This window comes from Cryptomeria japonica, chromosome 2 (genome assembly GCF_030272615.1).
Source record: "Cryptomeria japonica chromosome 2, Sugi_1.0, whole genome shotgun sequence".
Taxonomy (NCBI): domain Eukaryota; kingdom Viridiplantae; phylum Streptophyta; class Pinopsida; order Cupressales; family Cupressaceae; genus Cryptomeria; species Cryptomeria japonica.
In genome coordinates, this window is record NC_081406.1 from 262,980,801 (window position 1) to 263,005,826 (window position 25,026).

Sequence of the window (25,026 nt, forward strand, 5' to 3'; positions counted from 1 at the left end):
CTGATGACTGCATGTCTTCTTCAATCTTTCAGCATAATATGTATCGGATCACAATATATGTTCTTCAAACTTATAACACAGTAACCTTCTCCTTGAATGAGCACTGGAACAAATTCTTACATCACAATGTGGATTGATTTCTCATTAACACACCTCTATCTTCGAAATCAACAGCATATATAGAGATGCATTTGGAATTGGATCAGTTAACAGTTGCCCACGGTTTATAACTGTATAATATTATTTTAGAGTTTGTTTGTCAACAAAACACATATTACTATTCAAAACTGTTTATAAACAGTTAAGCCCGTAAAATCCATCTTCAGCTATTTATAACATCACAAACATTATGCCAATTTCATTAGCACGCATTATACAGTTCACCCTTATTCTTTAGTCATTACACAGATTTTTAAGATGAATATATCTCTGAATATTTTTGCTGTTCTGAACGCATATAGTCTGGCAGAACCATAATACTAGAGATCATCACATGACAGATTGGTATCCAGTTGTTTTTACTAAAATGTTCCATGTGAATATATCTGCTGTCATTTACTGTATTTGTGTTCTGATTTGAGTGCACTGTATTGTTACAGATGACAGAAAAGGAGAAACATCAACAACTTAAAACGTGATTCAAATGAATCAGGGTCTATCGGGATGAATCAAAGTCTATCAGGCATCCATTAATACATTTCCATGTGTTTGCATCCAAACCCTAAGCATCAAAACACTGTGTATGCATTGAAAATATATGAAGAACCTGTAACATTTGACATCAATGACAACCTGCAACTAACTGTTTGTCTTTTCACATTCTTTATCTTCTCTTCTGCAATAAGGTTTGAAACTACTTTCAAGGTAGTGCTATTAGCATTCTTCTCTTCCTATTCAGAGTTTCTTGAACCCACTTTGTATTGCTTGTACTTAATGCTAGAAATTCTACCTCCATGGCTATAATTTCTTCAATGGGCTACTTTGTAGGAGGAGAGGTATGCACAAGAGGTTTAAGAACTGCTTTTGGCTAAATTGGAGTTGGAGCAAGGAGAGAAACTGCTACTACTTAAGGGATTGGAGAGTTCTAATGTGAATAAGTTGTAGAAATTTCACTTTCTTCTTTGGCACCAGTTTCAACCTCTTATGTCAGGAAGTTCCTTCAGCACCACTTGAAACTTTTATCTCCCCTTTCTGATCTTCACTACCAACCATGGGACATTGGAAGCTACCCCTTGACTTCTTTCAGGTATCCTTGCCCTTTGTGTGTTCTGCTAATTTCATCCCATTGTCCCCACTTTTTGGCTTCTATTGATGTATTGTTTTCTATTTCACCTTGGAGCTTTCAAGCGTCAAAAGCTTAGAGTCATCATAACTTGCCATTCCATCCATGAATGATTTGTAAATACAGTTAGTAGACATCCTAAGCCATGACCTTATAACTCGAGAATCACCACATGACGAACTTTACAAGGATATTGACTATAAATCTGACATAAAATGCAAAGTTTCAGGGCTAACATATCTCTTTGACATCTTTAGCACGGTTACCATCCTCCTACTGAATAGTAAATATTTAATAGCAGAATTTCCATCTTCAGCTAGCTGAAACAAGTTGGAATCCATAACATTGGATTCTGTGTGTTTTGCTGGTATTAAGCCTAGAACCTCTGGTATTATATTCTTCTGCTCATTACAGAGAATGTTCATCAGTAACATTCTCCTTGTGAAGAATGAGCTTTTTCTGAGTCTATTAAAAAGTTAAGATTTGAAGGCTGGAAAAGGATGGTATGTTAGTGGTCAAGAGTGTCATGCATTGTGTCTTAAAATTTGTAGTTTTAGGGCTTCAAAGCTATGATAAAATATCTTGTGTATTAGTTCTTTTGATTTTATTATTAACTGTTTCTTTATCTGCAGATTCTGTTGAGTTGGATGGAGTGGACATTACAGGCTATACAATATTCAATGAGCCAAAGGTAATCGTATCTTCAACATGGAGTCATCTGAGAAGAAGTCTAATGCTTTCACTTTTCAAATGATGTTTTGATGTATGAATATGTGCTACACTGCAGGTGCAGAAAGCAGTAACATTTGCTAGAAAAGCACATAGTGGTCAGACAAGAAAAACAGGGGAGCCGTATTTGACTCATTGTATCCACACAGGGAAAATTCTCGCTGCATTAGTCCCATCTAGTGGGCAAAGGGTAAATTTAGTTTGAGAATTATGTTTCCCTTGAACTTACATTTGTATACTAGATTTCTCTTGAAAATGCATCTGAGATACATTTAAATGCCTGTTGCACTCCATTTGTAATCTTTTACTTTTTAATTTAGACTGAACTCTTTGTAGGCTGTCAATACCGTAGTTGCAGGCATACTTCATGATGTCATAGATGATACTGGGGAAAATTTGAAAAATGTAGAACAGAATTTTGGTGATGATGTTGCAAGGCTAGTTGCTGGTGTCTCAAAGTTAAGCTACATCAATCAGGTATGTATTGAGAAAGGTCTTGTCCATTGTGCACACTTATTTATTTAAAAACATTTTCTTTCATGGACCCGCATATGTGATAGTCAATTAAAGTCATTGAGAATCTACAATCTTATTTGAACTGAACTCATGCTTTTCAATGAAATTATTGACATCCGTCTCCATATTTTTTATATATGTAAATTACTAATATGATTTTTTGAGATTTTTAGTTGTTCCTATGTGATTATTGTTTTCCATTGATTGATTCACCCCAAAATGATTATACTTCTTCTGATTTTCCTCCAATGTTGCCAAATATAACTCAAGGCGCTACCAATTTGTAAAGATCCTTACAAGATCTCCCTTAAAATTTACAAACTTCCAGTTCTGATTATTGAATGAGTTAAGTTTCAATTTTCAAATTAAATGCACAGGATCATACAAATGAATAACCAGAAACAAGTTACATTAATATACCAACTTCATTATATCTGATTACAAGTTTATTCGGAGATGGATAACAAAGTAACCAAACAAGCACCTGGACCAATCTGCATAGCAGCAATAGGGGACCTCCCTTACTATGATTGCTGATATGAGTCGATATGGCCTGCATTGGAAGTCGCAGGCATAAATGATCACCCAACAATCACCCTCAGCTAGTTGAAAGCACTCACAGAATGTAACCCCCCAGCCTTGCCTTCACCTAAGACTCACACTGGAAAGAATGAGCCAATAATCTGGAACTCATGCCACTCATAGGTCAATGGTTAAGAAATCCCGATGAATAATAGAAGTCCTGCCGTCAATAATGAAGTTGTCCAGATCAAGTAATTGTGCCGACAAATAAATTCAATCCCAATCATGCCAAGGCTATGCGTTGAAGGGGAAATCCCGTTCAACTAATACTGCTCACAATACTAGCAAATCGCACTTGCAATGTAATGAAATACAATCACACTTATAAAGCCCTTTTGCTAAGTCGGCCTCCCTAATACAAGCATTATTAATTCTAAGCAATATCAATCACCACGACTTCATTACAAAATATATGTTTGGCCCCAAATGCATCAAAACACGGTTGTATCAAAATTGCTAGAAATTGGAATCATTAAAGTTTTTGATAAAGCCTTAAGACTACACCCGATTTACAATCATTGGAATATTCCTTATTTGAACCGGCCCTTGTATGATATTTGCAATACTTTCACAAAACCACAGTTTCAATACTTATCCCAATATAACAACAAACTTCACCCAGCTGCAATAATAATTTTTAGAATAAAATACCTTTATTTACCAGAATGTATATAGATGTAAAATGCCTCATCATAGGGGGTTCACCCCGCAACGTGAGGGTTCGTCACAAGCCTAATTATCAGGCTGCCTCGAGTTCAAGACCCATACTTTGCAGGCACTCTCGCGGGCACTGTTTGCGCGAATGACCGGTTCGTTGGTGTTAATACCAAGGCAAAGAAGTCCACGGTGGAGTCTCGGTGGTAGGGAGGATGTTGACAGTGAATGAGGTGTTAATGCCTCAATCTAGTGGACGACAGTCGCAACACTCGACAGGAAGGAGATCAATGCAGAGCGGAGTGATAAGGTGGCAGAGGAGAGGTGGAAGGCGCAAGGACTACAGAGAGATAAGGTGGATGGCTTAGTGCAGTGGAGAGATAAGGGTGGTGCACGAGCACATAGATATAAGGAGATTGGAGGGATAAGGTGCATGGAGAGATAAGGAGTATGAATTCTACAAGAGCCAAACCTAGGAGGTGTTAATACCTCAGCAAAAATTGTAACCACAGGGATGGGGTCCCCCAATGTGATTCCATTGGTTCAAAGCTCTAGTCAAAAGTGTAAGAGACCCAATTACTAATATAAAAAAAAGCCTCATCATAGGAAATATCTTTATTACTAGCATTGATATGCAAATTTGTCTCCAATGGAGACTTCACAAATTTGGCACAGCTGTAGACTCCGTCACGAATCCACCCCTCTGGAAGAACTAGGTTTTCATCCAGCCCTTCTCAACTCTTGAAGGTTTTCATCTCCAGAAATCATAAAACTGTTTATCGAATTCAAGCATGCATTACAACTCCCAACAAGCCTCCTTATAAATACCTGCGGGAACCTTCTAGAAGATAAGGCCGACTTGAACGTTGGAAACTTTATTTAATAAAGTAATTATAATATTGTATTATTTAATTAAATTAATTAATATTAAGTCATCATATGAATATTTTATTTATATTTTATTAACTTAATAAGAATCTATTTAACTAAATGTCACCTTAAAAATCGGGGACATTGCACAACTATAAAAATTCTAGAATTCACAAAGCATTTATAATTTTATACCACCATTAAACTCCATATGAGCCATCGTCAATATATTATTCACAAGATAACAGAGGTCTGGGAGTGTTGTCAACAAGGGATAGGACCACTTAAGCAATTTTGGAAATCTTGCTATTCAACCTGTTGGTTCCCTGTTGACGTGCATTTTGTACACTATCAAACACAGAATAAAATACCCAAGGGTACCTTATCCTCTCTTGAGTAAAGCCTCTGAATGCTGAAGATATCGCGAAAAAGGATCAATTAGGATGACTTAAAGGTTCTTCGTTGTAGGATCTCTACATGTGGATAAGCACCAGTGGTTGTTGTAAATGCTGTTTCTTCAAGGGGCCTTACGTTTTCGATTTGTAGGAACAGGATTTTCCTAAAGCTAACAGGTTCTCAAAAAAGATCAAAAGATAGGGTTTGCAAGAGATGAATTCTAATCTAATCCTAAGAATGACTCAATGTAGGCTAGATTTGGTAAGATTCTACCAATTTCAGTATTGCCAAGGAATTACAACTCTATTGGAATTGATGCGATCTTCTAAGGTGATTAGTGATGTTTCAAATCTTCAAGAATTATAGATACTACCATAAAGATACATATCAATAGTTCAATAATGATTGAAGGTTCAAGCAATCCAAATATCTCCAGTTGACCACACAAGGCGTCCTTACAATCAGTAAGAAGCTAGTGGTTTGGAACGTGAATCTCACCAAAGATCAAGCCCAACACTTAGTCCTTCGAACTTAAATACTACTTTGACTGAGAATGATTCAAGAAAGTAAACAACCATGAAGATAGCCACAAGAATTGCAATAAAACACCATAACTTCAATATTTCATTGATCTCAAAGCCAAAATAGACAACAATTGTTTGAAATTCTTTCTTCAATACTCAATCTTGCTACAAAATAACTTTCTTCTCTCCAAAAGCTCTCTTGCTACAAAATAACTTTCTTCTCTCCAAAAGCTCGAACTATCTATCTCCTTAATATCTAATCTCTAATCTTCTAATTTCTAATTTTCTAATGACAAAATGAAAATGAGTGAGGGTATATATAGCATCCTCAATTACAATGAACGGCCCAGATCAAAAGAAGATCAACGGTTGAGATTTTGACACATAAACCCTAATCAGGGTTTGTTACAAAAAGTTCCCTTTTTAGTTGAACATTATTAAATGCATAGCCAAATATTTAATTGGCACAAAAGTCGAGGAAACATAGACCAATGATAATTAAGATGCCACATCATTTTATAACAACCTCTCTTCTAGAACCTTATTCCCCTTCCAATGTTCTTTCTTAGCATATGCAACGAATCTGGACACAATTCTTTCAATCTCAGCAATAGGAATCTTGGGAAGATTCCTCATTCGCTCCTCCAAGTGGATAACTTGATCAAAGGCTTTGAGAAGAGCCGTATCCCATCCAGGTTCGAGTTCTTTGATCTTCTCAATCAGGAGCATAGTAGTGAACATTAGATCCCGTTGCTCATCTGTGATGACATTCTCATCTTTGCAAAAGATGACCTTGACTCTTTCTTCCAACTCTTGAAGGTCCACATCTGTCTCAACTTCGATCCTCCTGCCAAGAATGGTACACAACACTTCAAACACCTTGTCCTGAATTGGATGGATGACACCTTCAACTTGATTGCATTTGGTGCTGATATCTTCGAAAAGAACCTCTTTCATTTGGAGTAGAGTTGACCACTGAAGTAAATTATGAGCTCCTCCATCCATTATCTTTTCTTGTGCTAGGATCTTCCTTGATGTTTGCCTGATTACTTGCAGAACAGGAATGATAACATCTCTAGTGTGAGCGAAAGCGGCTACAGTTATCATTAGGTTGTGGACGATCTCAAGGACCTGGATAGCTCGATGGATTGTCTGCATCATTCTTGTTGTAAATTCAACGGCTACTGTGTGGGATTTGTCAATCCAAGAGCTCATAAGCTGAACCAAGCTCTTGACTCTTTCTGCCTCGCCAACTGATTCAAGGGGAAGTGCTTGCACAGGAGACACTGCTGGATCCTGACGTCCCAGGGGCTGATTGAGGTGGCTAAAGTAACCTCTCCAAGCATCGACTTCTCTCTCAAGCTTTCTATTCTTTTCCATTTCTTCCTTAAGCTTGTCCTTAAGTGCTTCAAACGAATCGGTTGCCTCATCCAGTGCCTGTTCAGCAGTGAGTGGACCAAGCTCAAATGTTTCTACATCATACTCTTTTGCAAGAATTTCACCTTCATACTTGTCCACTACTGGTGTAGCTATCTGCAACTTCCTAGATCCTGCCTCATTTGTGATCATCTTGGACATCTTGGTGGCCCTCTTCTTCTCCGTTGCTTCCCGAGAATTTCCTATAAGACTCTCCAAGTCAATCACATCCTCTTCATCTTCAATCACAATCACCCTTGTCAATCTCTCCTTCAACCAATCCGGAATGGCGGATCTCGTCTCTCTAACTTGTATTTCTTTAAGCAATGGTTCATCTTCTCGGAGAGGGGATGTCACTTCATCATCATTCTTTTCTTCATGTAGCTCATCAACTTGGAGAGATTGACTTGATGAATGCTGAGGTGCCTGTCCCTTCTCAGGTTTATCATTTTGTACCATCGACTCCATAGATTCATCAACCTCAGGCACCATCTTCTCTTGTCCTTCAACTTGACTTGTCCTTTTTTCATGTCGAGAAGATGTGCCTGATGAGCGATCTCGATTGGCCTCATGCTTCTTTTTGGAGGGCTCTCTTTTCTTAGGTCTTTCTTTCCTCTTCGCGCCTCTAGGATGAGAATTGCCTTCACTTGCGCTTGCTCCTCCTCCTTCTGGTCTTTCCTCCAAAGTAAAAGTCATTGATATGTTCTGTTCTCTTAACTTTTGATGTTGTACATCCACCCATTTGCGAGTACATGACAAAACTGGAGCCATCAAAGCTCTCAAGTCTGAAATCTCAGGCTCGCTCCAATCTATCTTCACTGCTTTGTCTTCTCTGTCATAGGATGACTGGAGATGTCTGCCACTATCTTGAGCTTGATCGGCCACTCTGTAAACTTTGCATTTCCTGATGAAATCTAAAGGTAATCTGGAATGCATCTTTCTTTTCACTTCTAAATCACTTGAGAGATTCATCCAAAAGTCCTCTACCTGAAATTCGTGCTTGTACTTCTTGCCAGCTGTCTCTTCCATATAACCATGAGGATCGAAATTCTCCCTCGAGGCAAAGAACGTGAATGAATATAAGGCCAACTCCTTCTCTGCATCTTCCGAGGCTTGAGTATTAGGACATACCTCAACCGAATTCCCCAATATGATGGGCATGGGAACTCCATTTCCATGCTTGCGTCTGAATGCCTTTGCATAAGCTGCCAACTGTCTGGTCACCTCAAGTAGCACTATCCTGTCAGTCGGATAGCTTGGCAACATTTAGGGAGGTGAAGGACACCCATGAACTCTGATATATGTAAACTTTTGAAACTGGATGAAACAAGCACCATACCTCTTCACAAGCTCTTGTGCATCCAGAGATAGTCGATTGTGAATCCCACCTTGCAATATCCTAGTGATGTTCATCGTGAAGGTGTCGTTGACTAACTTGTAGTCACCTCTAGGAGGATGATGCAAATGAACATAAGAGTCACAAACTCTCACTTCTCCGGGTCCTCTTCCGATCACTCCTCTGTGAGGTAGCCTTGCATATTCAAAACTCCTGATCAAGGTATATATGACGTATGAGCTCATGTGGAATGACTTGGTAGGCTTTAGTCTTCTCAACTGCACATCCAGGCAATGGCTAATAATTCTAGCCCAATGAATCGTTCCTTTTCCTTGGACTATCACTTGGATGGAGTAGAACATCCACTTCTCGAAGTAGAAGGCTTGAGGAGCCCCTGTAACTCGATTGAGAAAAGTTATCAAATCTCTGTACTCCTCCTGGAATTCGATCCTATGTGGTGTGTTGGGAATCTTGCTCAGGCGAGGATGACTTTTGAGTAACCAATTCTTATTGATGATATTCAAACAAGTGTCGGAATCATCTTCGTACATTGACCTGGCTCCTTCTAGGCTTTTGTAAATCATATCTTTATGCTCTGGAAGATGGAGAGCCTCACTTATAGCCTCCTCTGAGAGGTAAGACAAAGTGTTCCCTTCCTTGGATACGATCGATCTTGATTGAGTCATAATGGCGGGCACACTTGATCATCAGCTCATGGCATTGGATTGCTGGAGGGAAACCGGCCGCCTTGATGATGCCACTTTCAATTATTCTCTTTGCAACAGGTGATGGCTTGCCAATGTAAGGGACCTCTCGAAACTTCTTCACACTGAAGTTTCCCAAGTTGGTATCTCCGATATTGCTCCACTTGGACACGATCTTGGTCTCCAACTCTTCATTCCTCTGATCTTCTTTCATGAGAGCTGGATGACTAGTAGATGCTCCCGCCTTTGGAGTCGCCATCTTGACACCTACACAACATTTCATAATGAGCGATATATTTTGAAGAGTAGCAAGGAAGATTCAAAAGGAAGATAAAAGACATCAATTAGGAAACTTCACGATAAATCTTGAGTTATCATTTCCTAATTAACTATGCAATTTTCAAAAACCAAAGTTCAAAATTCAAAACTTCAACATTGGGACTAGGATGATCTCGCCATACCTCCACTTGAGTATTAATTCTAAGAAATGATGCAAAGATAAGATGAATTTTGGCTAGGCAAAATGTAGATCAAAGCTCTCCCTTTAGCAAAATGCACCTCCCTTTAGTCTTCACAAGAATCAACTCCACCTCTTAATCTCCAACACTTGAGGTAAATTTGCTCCAAATAGACCAGATTTCGCACTTCCTTCTTGCTTTCGAAATTCGCACTTGAAGCAATGAGTGAATGATTTGAATGATAAAAAAAAAAAAAACACACCCCCAATATATAGAGCGCTCACCACCCTACTCCTCCTAGGCCGACTTGGCAAAATAGGCCTAAAAAATAAATAAAATTGCAAAAAGGAGAGGCCGACTTGGCAAAATAAATAAAAATAAGACCTCAAGCGCTCCATTTTTAATTTTCAATTAATAAAAAATTAATTTTAAATGCCTTTATAATAAAAATTTGATTTTTGAGGCTCAAAATTAATTTATTAAATGCCAATGTGTCTTTTATTAAATGCCAATTTAATTTAATTTTTTCAAATATTTCGAAGTTAGCAATTTGGCATCTAATGCAATTTTGGAGGATATTAACGCTCAAATATGGTAAAAGTGAAGAATGCCATTAATTTCGCCCTGGACCCTTGGAGAGGGACAAGAGTGAACTTTCAATTTAGGCCTTGCATTCCTCATTTTCTTGTCCAAAACTTCATCTAGGCATTTAAAATGGCGTTTTTAATTGGAGTTTTGAGTTTAATTCCACTTGATCTCTAGGAGGAAAGTGCCTTTAGGACTTTTTCGCCCTGGACCCTCAGAGAGGGACAGGAGCGATTTGTCACTTTTGGTCTTAATCCTTCACCTTTTATTTGTCAACTCTCCTTGTGGGATAAGCGATGATCTCTTTCATCCATTCCATACATGTTTAACTTGTTTTTGCAAGGCAAAATAGGTGCTCCAAAGATTTTCGCCCTGGGCCTCCAGTGAAGGACAGGAGCGACTTTTGCATTTTAGCCTAGGATTATCAAGTTTTGAAGTCAAATCTTTGTTCACCATGCTTTAGAAGACCTTTTCCATCCTTGCACAACCTTGCCTTAGCATAATCTTGGAGGGAAGTTATTGGTTTTGTAAAAATCGCCCTGGTCCTTCAGTGAGGGACACGAGCGCTTTTGAGTCCTTTGTACAAATTCTTGATCGCTTCAATCTTCAAATTACTCTAAGGCGTAGAACATCATTCCCCACTCCCTTTTGAGTCTTGGAAACAAAAAAGTTATCTCGAAATGCAAGGAAAGTGGGCACACTTAGAAATTTCGCCCTGGACCCTTGGAGAGGGACAGGAGCGAATTTGCAAATTGTCATTAAAATTTGTAATCCTTGCATCTCAATTCCACCTCAAGGCATTTTAAACATCATTTCAAACTTGTGCCTTGGCTTAGATTTGGCGAGAAAGGCTGGATATTAGGTTTTTCGCCCTGGTCCCTCAGAGAGGGACAGGAGCGATTTTGCACATTCAAGCTTATCCGTCCTTTGTTAGCCCTCCAAATTATCTTCAACGGGCTAAACACACCTTCTTCCATTCATTTCAATCACAAAACTTGCCTTGTCTTTGCAAGAAAATTGTACTTTTTAGAAAATCACTCTGGACCTTTAGTGAGGGTCAGGAGCGCCTTTTGTCATTTGGGTTGATTTCCTCCTTTGTGGACCATTCAAATTATATTCAACGGACAAATCATGCTTTCCTTGATCTCTTCCAATCATAAAATCACTTTGATCTTGCAAAAATAGTGCAAATTTGAAAATCAAGCTCCGGACCTTCAGTGAGGGACAGGAGCGAACTTTGCCTTCTAGGCCAAAATGCTTCACCTTTCATCATGAAATGTCTTTGCTAGGGAAGATTTCATCTTGTTACACGCCATGAATAAGAGTTCTAGTCCAAAGAAGGTCTAAAAATGTGTATATGAAGAATTTCGCCCTAGACCTCCAGTGAAGGACAGGAGCGAAATTACCCTTCTAGGCAAAACTCCATCATTTCATTGTCTTTAATCAAATCTGGATGCTTTATCACGTTCATTTCGTCCTCCACCATGCCTTTGATGTCTCAATTTGACCAAACGAGGTCAGGAATGACTCCAATAAGCTTTTTCGCCCTAGACCCTTGGAGAGGGACAGGAGCGATTTTGATGATTCCAACAAAATCCTTCATCATCTCGAGCTAAAACTCCCTCAAGCGGGTGGAGAAAGTCACTTGTTTTCCAATCATATCCAACACTTGGTCCTTTTTCACTGCCAGATGAGGGAAATCAAGATTTCGCCCTGGGCCCTCAGTGAGGGATAGGAGCGATTTTTCCCTTAACCTCCAAAATTCATCATTTTTTATGCCTTCAAATCTTCAAAAGCATCAAGTCACGTCCAATCATCTCTCCTGGAGACTCTGCACAAAACAAAATAGAAAAGTCAGTGATAAATATGCATTAAATAACATTTTCGCCCTGGACCTTCAGCAAGGGACAGGAGCGATTCTATCCTTTCTGGCTAATCCATCCAAAATTTAAGTCTCCAATCACTTCACAAGGCAGAGTTAGGTCATTTTCAAGGCCAGGAACCAGTTAGCAAGCCTTCTCAAAAACAAGGAATTGCACTTAGAATGAATTTCGCCCTGGGCCCTTAGCAAGGGACAGGAGCCATTTCTCTGTTTCAGGCATCATCTTACCTCCAAAATTTGATCAAAATTGACTTAGGCAAGAATACACAATTTCACCTTCAAAATGCTAACACTTAGACAAAATTTGGATTTTACCCCAAAAACCCTGAATAGACTTAACCTGAGACCTATCTGACTCTCCTGACCGGCTTATCTTACTTCAACAATCTCAATCCTAGGGAGGATGCTTAACAACCTTCAAAATTTGACTGGACTTAGCTTGAAAAATATTCAAAAGAAACCCTTAAGGTTTAGCCCTAGCCCAGACAGACAACTCACTCACCCAAAACCCTAAAAGCAGAGAGAAGGACAGGCAAAGCGAAAGCGAAAAAGAGGGGGTCCCCATTCTAATGGGGCGATGTGTGAAATGGTCACAACATTCCCCAACTTGTACTTGAGTAACTCTTAAAGATTAACCTGATCTTATATTCAAAGCTGCTGAAAGTTAGGCCAATGAACATGAAACACTTTTAGTTGTGTTTTCCTCTATACATCGGGTTTTGAAAAACCTAGGTGGGTTTCCCTTTATGACATTTACTATGAATAAACAACAAATCTATAACTCAGTGCTTTGTGGATTAACTCTCATATACCTATGACAAGGATTTGTGAATTATACCATAAAACATGTAAGCTCCTTGTAATCACTTTGATTTCAGATATGAGAATAACAAACAAATATATAAAATTTATTTAAGATCTATTATATTAAAATCAATCTTGAGGCTATGGGGGAAACAAATACCGATTGATGCCAATTCAATTTAGGGTCATAGAGTCACTATGTCACACATTTTCATTTCATAACACATCAATATGCTTCAATGATCATTCAAGAATTATCACCTTGTGATAATTAGACCTAGGATGGGCTAACAATGTGATCCTTCTTCAAAATCCATTCTGTGATAGCAACATTCTTATTATTTTTAATGAAAGAAATTATAGTGCTCTGCGAACAAAGATTAACAATGAAAATAACACAGATGCAGCAAATGTGCATTGAAGGACTTTACAATCCTTGATTTTTCTGTCCAAAGAAACACCTTGTCACAAACTTGAGGCGATACACATTGAAGCATAGTTGAACTACTCACCAAAACCAAAAACTCGCCAAGGCTTGAAAAAAAACTCGGGAAAAACTCGACAACTTAAAATTGCTTAAATTTAATTAGAAATGCATTTTTTTTGCAAAATTTAATGAGAAGATGCATCCAATGAGGCAATAAATGAGAACACAAAAGAACAAGCTGAGTTTAGATATATTTAAACGCGAAGTGAGTACAAAATCACATCCTCACGAGGAATGCTGATGGTTGAAAGCAAAATAGTAAATAGTTTTTGTAAACTAAAAGTAAATACATCATTACAATCACATCTTCCTCTTCTTAGCTCTAGTAAAAACTAGGGGAGAGGTAGAACTAGAGGGTCTAGTCCTAGTGGTCTGCTGTGGGCATGACTGTGCCTTGCTTGGTATGTCTGGCTCGGGTTGTGGCTCGTCCTCCATCCTGGATGTAGCTCCATTGCTAGCTACTCCTGGCACTGGCAATGACTCCTCATCCTCCTCAATCTCATTCGGTGTGAAACCAAATCCACCCCCCTCCTCCTCCATAGCCTGCCTCTCCAAATCATTGACATCATGCTCTATAAACAGTGGAGGCTACTCCTGTGATGTCCAATCATCATAAGGATGTATATCATCCAAACCAATTGGACCAGCTGCTGCTTCGTCTACCTTCCTTATGCACAACCGAAGATTATATTGCACAAAGACAAGGTCATTGAGGTGTTTTTGAGCTAACTTGCTCCTCTTCTTCGTGTGGATGGCCTCAAACAAGCTCTAGTTGCGCCCACAACTAGATGAACTACAAGGTTAACATAAGATTCTGAGAGCAATGTTTTTGAGATTTGGGGTATTTCGACCCCAACTTTGCCACCAAGCATTTGCAAAATAAAATTAGGTTGAGGGTAGCACCCCGCATTGGGGTTTGAGGGTGAAAAATAGAGGGGTAGAGAGATAGGTCTAGATCTTGGGGAAGATAGGAGAGAGTGAGATGGAGAGTGGTAGAGAGGGGGATAGAGGAAGAGTGATAGGGAGATAGATAGGTCTGAAATTTAGGGCAAATAAAGTGAGTGAGATTGAGAGAGCGAGAGAATGTTGATAGGAGCATACTAATCACCAAAATTTGACTGTTTGAAAATTCAAAAGATCTTCTAAAACCTAGAATTTGCATTATAACTCCTAGAGATCTGAAACCACTCTCAAACATCTTGCCAATATATACATGAAATATAACTTAAAGTATAAGTCACTTATACTTAAATGTTATATTTCATGTATATATTCTGATGAAGAGAATGAGACTGACTCGAAAAAAAAAAAGATAATTTTTTGACGTGTTTGGGCCTCTTTTTTTAATGCAGCCGAGTTTTTGTGAAAAACTCGCCAAAAACTCGCCAAAAACTCGCCAAATAAAAGTTGTAAAAACTCGCCCTGAAGAAAAACTTGCGAGTTTTTATCTCCTTGACGAGTTTTTGGCGAGTAGTCCAACTTGAAGCATGTATTCATATGTGCCTTAAATGAAAGTATGTGTGTGTTGTACAAAAAATGCATAAATTATGGACAACTATTTCTCCCAAAATAGACATAGTCATAAAACAATATTATCTCTGCCCAAAGTATTTTCAGACGACTCAAGACTATTCCCGAACCCTTACAAATGATTTTGCCTCCACTTTTTAAGGCAAAAATGAAACTACATGTTGATATGAAGGAGAAGTGTGCCTTGGGTTTGATGAATAGTGCACTAAATGCAACCTCGTGTGACATTTGGGAGTGCCCATCATCAACATGTCACAATTCAAATCTGTGTCAACTTGGAGATATTTGCTCTTGGAACTCCTTATGTAGCGGATTTTCAATCACAATTGAAGATTTCCCTTTGATTGGCAAAAATGACACAAAAACGGTGTGGTAGATACTTTTGTCAGCAATCTGGCACGTTCCTAGCATTTTGTCAACAGTTTGCAGTTGACTAGGAACACAATGTGGGGCTCTAAGGATTCCTGGAATACCCAAAACCTCTAACGCTTCTTTTCACTTTCTTCTTTTTCTTTATTACCTTCGTAGCTAGCCATTGGGGCTTGGCCATTACTTAGGAACTAATTGATAGTTTCAAGGGTTCTTGGAACACCTGGATCCTTAAATGCTTCATTGTCTTCTTCACCACTTCCTTTTTGCTCCGTTAGGGGTTCATTGGGAATCAAGAACTCTGTCGAGGGTTCTCAAGGTTCTAGGAACCACTCCTAAATATGTTTGGATCTATACTTAACCATTTCTCTCTAAAATTTACCAAATTGAAAATAGAAGTGCCTTTTTAATCCCTCTTGAGGGTGAATTTAAGATTTACAAACATTGCTCGCTTTTGCCTTGTTAGGGTTTTGACCCCATTAGGAACCATGACTTGTACAATTTGGCTCTTTGTGGTTGCTAGGGATGGTTCTAGGAATAGATGTCAGCATCAATGGTTGTTCCATGAACGTTTGGAACTTGCTGATAACTTTGTTGAAAGCCTTCATTGTAACTTGGGCCTAAATTGGAAATAGTCGAGGTTCATAGAGTTCTTGGAACACTTGATCCTTTGATTCACAAAGAGTGTTCCATTTTCATTTTTCACTAGCAACACTCACCCTATCAAGGATTGTCAGAGAGTTGGTGATCGGGGAAGTGTTGACGTGTATTTTATACACCATCATACACAGAATAAAATACCAATAGGCATCTTATCCTCTCTTGAGAAAATAGTCTCTAACTGCTGAAGATCTGCATAAAGGATCAGTTAGGTAGACTCCAAGGTTCTTTTAGTAGGGTCTCTACGTGTGGACAAGCTTTTTAGTGGTATGATGTGATTTGCTGTTTCCTCCAAGGGGCCTTACGTATTCCAAAAGTTCAAAAATTTTCTAAACTAAAGAAACTTTCAAAAATAGCAAAAGGAGTAGGGTTTAAAAGAGGTCTAATCTAGCCTAACCCTATGAATGACTTAGTATGGATGAGACTTGGCAAGATTCAACCAACTTCAATTTTGCCATAAGATAACAACTCAATTGAAATTAGTGCGATCTTCTAAGGTAATAAAATGATACTCAATACATCAAAGATCAAGGACACTACTACGAAGGTACATATCCAAGATACAATAATGATTGAAGATTAAAGGACTCAATGTATTCTCCAGTCGACCACGCAAGGCGTTCCTACAATCAGCAAGAAGCTAGTGGTTTGGATTACGAATTCTACCAAATATCAAATCTCACACTTAGTCTTTCAAATTAACAAACTACTTTGATTGAGCACGATTCAAGTAGATCAAACAACCATGAAGATAACTCAAGAAATTTGCAACAAAACACCATAACTTCAATATTTTATTGATTTCCAAGTCATCATATACAACAATTGCTTGAATTTCTTTCTTCAAAACTCAATCTTGCTACAAAATAAAATTGCTTCTAACTCTAATCTCTCTTACATCAACTATTGACTATTACTCTATTCCTCTATTACACTATTATCCAATGAAATGAAAAATGGGGGTATAAATAGCATCCCCGATTACAATGAAAGGTCCAGATTGAAAGTAAATCAACGGACAAGATCATGACACCTAAACCCTTATTAGGGTTTGTTACAAATGACCTCCTTTTTACTGAACAATATTAAATACATAGCCAAATATTAAATTTGGCACAAAAACCTAGGAGGTATCAACCAATGAGAAATAAGATGTCATGTCATCTGTAACAACCTTTCATCTAGAATCTTATTCCCTTTCCAATTCTCTTTCTTAGCATATGCAATGAATTTTGTCACGATTCCTTCAATTTCTGTGATTGGAATCTCGGGAAGATTCTTCATACTCTCTTCTAAGTGGATGACCTGATCGAATGCATCTAGAAGAGTTGCGTCCCATGAAGGTTCAAGTTCCTTCGTTCTGTCAATCAGGAGCATGGTGGAAAACATCTGATCATACTGCTCATCTGTAACATCTGCGTCCTTGCAAAAGATGATCTTGATTCTATCCTCAAATTCCTGCATATCCACATCTGTCTCGACCTCGATCCTTCTGCCAAGAATGGTACGAAGTACCTCAAATACTCTGTCCTGGATCGGATTAATCACCTCCTCAACTTGACCACATCTAACACTGATGTCTTCAAAGAAAACATTCTTCATATGGAGTAAGGTTGACCACTGAAACAAACTGTGAGAATCACCTTCCAAGATCTTCTCCTGCGCTAAAATTCTCCTTGATGTATGTCTTATAACTTTCAAGACAGGAATGATAACGTCCTTGGTATGGGCAAATGCAGCTACTGTTATCATCAATTTGTGGATTATCTCAAGAACTTGGATGGCCTGATGAATGATCTTCATCATCCTTGTAACAAACTCTATAGCCACTGTATGAGATCTATCCATCCAACTACATGTACGTTGAACCAGGTTCCTGAATCTTTCTACTTCGTTGATTGATTGAAGTGGCAATGCTTGTACTGGTGATCTAACTGGATCCTGACGTCCCAAAGGTTCATTGATGTGACTGAAATACGTCCTCCATGCACCGACCTCTCTCTCAAGCTTTCTATTTTTTTCTACTTCTTCTCTAAGCTTGTCCTTCAATGCCTCAAATGTGTCGGTGGCATCATCCATTGTCTGCTCTGCAGTGGATGGTCCTAACTCAATTGTCTGAATATCATAATCCTCTGCTAGGATCTCACCCTCATATTTGTCTGCTGCCGGTGTAGCTATCTGCAGTTTTCTGGATCCAGTCTCATCTCGAATCATCTTGGACATCTTTGTAGCCTTCTTCTTCCCTGTTACTTCATGTGAACATCCAACAAGGCTCTCTAAATCAATTGCGTTGTCTTCGTCCTCTACTACGATCACCTTAGTCAATCTTTCCTTCAACCAATCTGGGATATTCGATCTTGTCTCTTGAACTTGAATCTCTTTATGTACCATTTCTTCTTCTCTGGGAGGAGATGTCATTTCATTATCTTCTTCTAACTCATAGTCCTGGAGAGATCCATCTGACGAACCATGCTGTGCCTGTCCTTCCTCCTGCCTGTCATTTTGTACCATAGACTCCATGGACTCTTCCACTTGAATTGTTCTATTCTCTGGTCTAGAAGAAGTACCTGGTGTTCGATCTTTGTTGGCACTTTGCTTTTTCTTGGAAGACTCTTTCTTTTCTGACCTTTCTTTTCTCTTCGAACCTCTTGGATGGAGATTGCCTTCACTGGCACATCGAAGGTTACCTTCACCTGAATTCCTAGGATTAGGATTGCCTTCACTCACACTAGCTCCACCTTCGGCTGATTTCTCTTCCAAAGTAAAAGACATAGCTATGCCTTGCTCTCTCAACTTCTGATGCTGAACGTCTACCCATCTGCGAGTACAAGACAAGACTGGTGCCATCAAAGCATCTAAATCCACGACCTCAGGCTCATTCCAATCCAACCTTATTGTTTTGCTTTCTCTATCATAGGAAGACTGGATATGTCTGCCGTTGTCCTGAGCTTGGTCGGCCACTCTGTAAATCCTGCATTTCCTGATGAAATCCAAAGGCAATCTAGAATGCATCTTTCGTTTCACTTCAAGATCATCTAGGAGGTTCATCATAAAATCTTCAATCTGGTGCTCATGTCTAAATCTTTTGCCGACTGTCTCCTCTAAATGTCCATGTGGATCAAAGCTTTCTCTCCAAGCAAAAGATGAAAAAGAATACAAGGCTAACTCCTTCTCTGCGTTATCCATGGTTAAAACATTAGGACAAACCTCAACTGAATTACCCAAAATAATAGGTACTTGGACTCCATTCTAATGTCTGTGTCTGAATGCCTTCGCATATGCTGCTAACTGCCTTGTTACTTCAAGTAACACAATTCTGTCTGTCGGATACCTCGGCAACATGTATGGAGGTAAAGGACATCCATGCACTCTAATGTAAGTGAACTTGGGAAACTGAATGAACCAAGCACCGTACCTCTTGATGAATTCCTGGGCATCCTGGGATAATCTGTTGTGAATTCCACCTTGCAACGTCCTCGTGATGTTCATCGTGAAGGTATCATTAACTAACTTGTAGTTTTTCCCTGGCGGATGATGCAAGTAGGCATAAGAATCACAAGCTCTGACCTCGCCGGGTCCTCTTCCAATCACTCCTCTGTGAGGTAGTCCTGCGTACTCAACACTCCTGATCAAAGCATAGATGACATATGAACTCATGTGGAAAGACTTAGTAGCCCTGAGTCTCCTCAACTGTACGTCTAAACAATGGCTAATCATCCTAGCCCAATGTATCGTACCTTTACCCTGAACAATTACCTGGATGAAGTAAAACATCCACTTCTCAAAATAGAAGGCATGAGGTGCTCCTGTAACTCGGTTGAGCATGGTAATCAAATCTCTGTACTCCTCCTAGAAATCAATCCTGTGCGGTGTGTTCGGGATCTTGCTTAAACGGGGACGACTCTTGAGTAGCCAGTTCTTGTTGATTATGCTTAGGCAAGCATCTGGATCATCATCGTACATTGATCTGGCTCCTTCTATGCTCTTGTATATCATGTCCCTGTGCTCTGGAAGATGGAAAGCTTCACTTATAGCTTCCTCTGAAAGGTACGCCAAAGTGTTTCCCTCATTGGACACGATCGTCCTGGACTGTGGATTATAGTGACGGGCACACTCGATCATCAACTCGTGGCATTGAACAGCTGGAGGAAAACCGGCCGCCTTAATGATGCCACTCTCTATTATTCTTCGGGCGACAGGTGATGGCTTGCCGATGTAAGGGACCTCTCGAAACTTCTTTGTGCTAAAGTTCCCCAAGTTGGTATCTCCAATGTTGCTCCATTTTGACACGATCTTGGTCTCCACTTCTTCGGTCTTCTGATCTTCTTTCATGAGAGCTGAGCGACTGGTGGATGCTCCCGCCTTTGGGGTCGCCATACCTACACAACATTTCATTATGAGAATAGATTTTGCAATGAATAACGTAGATTAGAGAGATAAATTTTTAGGAAACCTTATGATAAGTCTCTAGAGTTATCATTTCCTAAAAATAACGATTGAGCTAAGGAAATTCAAAATTCAAAATTCAAAATATGACGATCAACAAATAAAGCAATAAAAATCAAATCGCCATACCTCAATAGAGAGCTAACTCTAGAATGCAAAAAGAATAAAATTGCCTAGGCAAAATCGAGGTATAAATGATCTTCAACGTTATCTCCTCAAGAAATCAATTTCGCCACCTTTGTCTTCAACGTAATCTTTCAAGTTCGCCTTTGGCGTGACCCTCAAGTCTTGGCAAATTCGCTCTAATGAAGATCTTCAAATATCGCACCACCTTGGAAGTATTAGCGCCACCTTTGGATTGAATGGAAATTCGCACTTCTTCAAACACACTTCGCACTTTCTTTGTCTTCCTCAATATCGCATGTAAGATAAGTAAAATGATTATGTGAAAATGACAATTTCACCCTCCATATATAGCGCTTGCACCTCTCCATTTATCAAGGCCGACTTGGAAAATATAGCAATTTTAAAATGATTTTTTAATTAAATAATAAGACCGACCTCCATATCAAAGCGCCCCAATCGATTTTTTTTTTTTTATGATTAATTAATAATTAATTAAATGCCTTTCGTTTTTTAATTAATAAATTTCGATTTTTAAACCAAGGCAAAATAATTAATAAATGCAAAACGCCATATTAAATGCCAATTAAATAGGATTTTAAATTTTATCGAACTTCAGCATTAAAATGAATTCAAAGAGGTTAATTTGGCACCAAAATTTTGAAAATGAAGTGGACGTACCTCATTGCCCTGGTCCCTTGGAGAGGGACAGGGGCGATTCACCATTTTTGTCATGATTCTTGCGTTTTCAACGTTCAACTCCTTCATTTCCATGTTCAAAATCGATCATCTTGTTGGGTTCTTCGAATTAGATTGCCTCGCATGTGTGCATGAGTGTCTTTAGATGTATCATCGCCCTTGTCCCTTGGAGAGGGACAGGAGCGATCCTAAAGTTTTCGCTTGAAATTCTTGCATCTTTGATCTTCGAACTTCCATTGCTAGGCGAATAACATCGTTGCTAGTCCATTCCACGCACGTCCCACTTGCTTTCATGAGGTGTTTGGATGTTATAAGGATCATCGCCCTTGTCCCTTGGAGAGGGACAGGAGCGGTCCATGTTTTTTCTCCGTTTTGAGCTCAAGTTGGTAACATTTAACCTTGGTTCATCGTTTATTGCCTTCGAAATAACGTCTTTTATCTCGTCCATCCTCGCCTTGCCTTGACTTTGAAGGAGTATAGAGTGTTGTTGATGAAATCGCTTTGGTCCTTGTCCAAAGGACAGGAGCGATATGGACTCCTTAGCTTGATTGATAACGTTTGGACGTTCAAAACTCTTGCATGTCATTCTCAAAAGACGTCTTGAACCCTTTACAACCTTGTGAAGCCTTGACTTGGCATGAACTTGAAGCAAAATGAAGAGTCTTAAGTAAATCGCCCTGGTCCCTTGGAGAGGGACAGGAGCGATATGGTCTCTGTGTTCAATTTGATGATCATTTTACGTTCGAAATCCTTGTATATCACCCTCCGATCATACCATGGACCCTCTACGATCTTGCAAAACCTTGACCCTACGTGATTCTTGCATGAGTTGGCCAATATACCTAATATCGCCTTGGTCCCTTCCTGCAGGACAGGAGCGAACTGGGTCTTAGAGTGCAAATTTCTTCAATGTGATGACCTTGGTAACTTGTGCTCGATGAAGATGCCTTGAAACGTTCTTGCCACCCTTCGTCTTGACTTGGATCGGTTTTAAACTTGAGTGAGAAGCAATATAACCACTGTATCGCCCTGGTCCCTTGGAGAGGGACAGGAGCGATCTCGCTCTTGTGGTCTTCATTCCACTTCGTTAGCTTCCAAATTTATATTCAACGGATTAGTCATGCTCCACTCCATTCATTCATGCCCTGGGATCGATTGAAACTGGACAAGAAAATCATTTATAACAAAAATCGCTCTGGTCCCTTGGAGAGGGACAGGAGCGAACTAGGCATTTCGGGACCCTTATGGACGTTTCAAAATCTTCAATTTATATTCAATGAGTTCATTTCACTGTCTTCCTTGCCACCAAACATGAACTTGACTTGATCTTGGCCTGGATTTTGCCCAATGAAGAATATCGCTCTGGTCCCTGGGAGAGGGACAGGAGCTATAACATACTTCGCCCTGGTCCCTTCCGGAGGGACAGGAGCGATTTTAGCATTCTGGGTCATTCTTCTTCATATTTGCACTTCAAATTATATTCATCTGATAAAACATCTCCCTTTGGACCTCTTCAAATCGTCAAGTCGTCGAAATCTCGCAAGGACAAAGCAAAATTGGGTTTGTAGCTCCGGTCCTTCACTGAGGGACAGGAGCGATTTTGCTCCTACAGGCCAAAATAACATGATTTTTCACATTTTAACACTTCACAAGGCGAAAACAAATCATTTCCAATGCCTAGGATCAAAATCAAAAAGGGTCAAAATTTGGCCAAAAATATTCAATCAGACAAAAATTCACATTTCATCTTCAACACTTAGACAAATTAAAGCTCTGCATCAACATTCCAATTGAAAATTAGACCATTCTGGCGAATTCATTGCATTCAAAATTTGCATCCTTCGAAAGGAAGCTCAAAAAGCTCTCAAAATGACTGGATTTTGGCCTGAAAAGACAGAAGTTAAAACCCTAAGGCTCGACCCTAAATCCAGACGACTGACTGACTAACAAAATCCTAAAAACGAAAGCGAAAACAAACGAAAAAAACGAGCAAAAAGAGGGGGTCCCCATTTGCGATGGGGCGATGTGTGAAATGGTCACAACAGGAAGCAAGGCAACTCATGCCCAAAATAGTGAAAGAGAAGGATGGCCATGAAAACGCCAAAAGGTTCGCACTTATTTGGCAATAAAATTTGGCAAGAGATCGATGATTGGGGAAGCCATATACCTTATGCTTGGAATGGTAAGTAAGTTAGGTGAAGTTCAAAATGTTGAAAGGCTAAGTTGCTAGTTTTGGTATAGGATTAGGTATAGGTACATGGTTTTGGTATATTGGTATAATAAAATTCATTTTTTCTTGGGTATGATTGTACATATTATGTGTAAAAAATTTAAAAAACATATAGAATTGTAAATACATTTGATAGTATGATACTTTATTATTGATCAATGGTAGCGATAAAGATGATAAAGATAAATGCCAATTGATCAAAATTTCAATATTATGTGGCATGTTAATGGGCTTGTTTGGGTTTATCTGGATTCCTGCAACGTGAAGGTGGTAGAGTGCTCCAAACCAAGGGAAGGATGGTATAAAATAAACTCTGATGGGGCTTCAAAGGGCAATCCAGGACTGTTGGGGCCTGGATATGTGGCGTGGGATTGGGAGGGTAATGTTGTAGCAATTAGAGCCTCAAAACTATCAGAGGGAATGAATAATGAAGTTGAGGCACGAACAACTATTGAAGCATTAAAAATGGTAAAAAAATTGGGCCTTTCGAAAATACAACTTGAAGGAGACTCTTTGATTATCATAAATGCCATTAAAAAGGGTGAATTCATGCTTGAAATTTAAACAAATATGTATTCGTTGCCAAGCATTTAATACAAACTTTCGATGAATTTGAAATTGGGCATATGATGAGGTCAAGAAATGATGTGGCTGACAGGTTGTTTAAGTGGGCATTGTCACTAAATGAGTTGAATGGTACGGTGGAGGTTTTTGAGATCTCAAGCTCGATCTTTGAATTGGTATAGTACGTTGGCATCTTCAGAATGCATTAATGAAAGGGTGTGGTGGCGGGGTGATGTGACACGGGTTGCCAGGGTGATAAATAAATCCTGTAGAGATTGCACTTGGTGTTCACAAACAAAGATAGGTGGCAATTGCAAATGCAATACAACATGGAGGCCACCTTTTCATTGATAACATCAAAGCAACTCACGTTTTTGGGTAAAATCACAAAGAAGAGAATGAAAAATCTCTTCAAATTTGAAGAGGACATTTTCATATAGATCATGGAGATACTTCTCGGTGAAGAATTCTTGATGATAGAACATAGATACAAAACATTGTGTCAATGGTGGCGGCGTGGGGGTTGGAGGTTGGCTAGAAAGAAGTCGAGTGGGTTTTGAAGGGTTGTGTGGAGAATAACTGGTTGTATGGCTTGCAATTGGTGCTAGAGCGAGTGATTTCGCGAGTAGGATTTATGCCTACGAAGGTGGCTAAGGGCACAGATGAGGAGACTCCTCAACAGTTGATGTCGTTTATTCCTTGGGCGAAGGGGACTAATAAGGATGAATGCTAGGTATAGGCATACATTGGATGAGATTCGCTGAAGCACTTCCTATGGGAGAACGAGAGCAAGCAAAAGGCAAGAGGAAGGCGGGGGTGATGGAGGAACCAGATAAAGGGTTTGAGTTGAAAGATCAATGGGTGAATGTGCCACTCAAAGTGTTGAGGACGAAATGAAATGTTAATCTCTGTATTTTTTGTTTAAAGCTGGCTTTTGGTAGTTTCATTATTGATTGTTATATGTTTTAACTGTTAAAGATATTAATGGGTGTATAGGGCAGGATACTGGGTAGGTGGTGGTAGGTTTTGGGCTCCATTTTCGGAGCAATTTTGGTGCTGTTTTTTGATGATGGAAAGTTGAGACTTTAACTTCTGTACTTTTGTTTTGAATATTAATAAAATGCATATTATTACCGACCAAAAAAATTAATTTCAATTCTATGTCATATATCATAATATT

General features: G+C 39.2%; 1 protein-coding gene across 1 annotated transcript in view; it reads left to right on the forward strand.

Moving 5' to 3' along the window:
- LOC131056066 (uncharacterized) overlaps positions 1-25,026 on the forward strand; it is a 252,670-nt gene that overhangs the window by 21,546 nt on the left and 206,098 nt on the right. Inside the window, exons 2-4 of the mRNA XM_057990398.2 lie at positions 1,915-1,973; positions 2,070-2,201; positions 2,348-2,488. Coding sequence (XP_057846381.1) covers positions 1,915-1,973; positions 2,070-2,201; positions 2,348-2,488 — 332 coding nt within the window. The remainder of the gene's footprint in view (positions 1-1,914; positions 1,974-2,069; positions 2,202-2,347; positions 2,489-25,026) is intronic.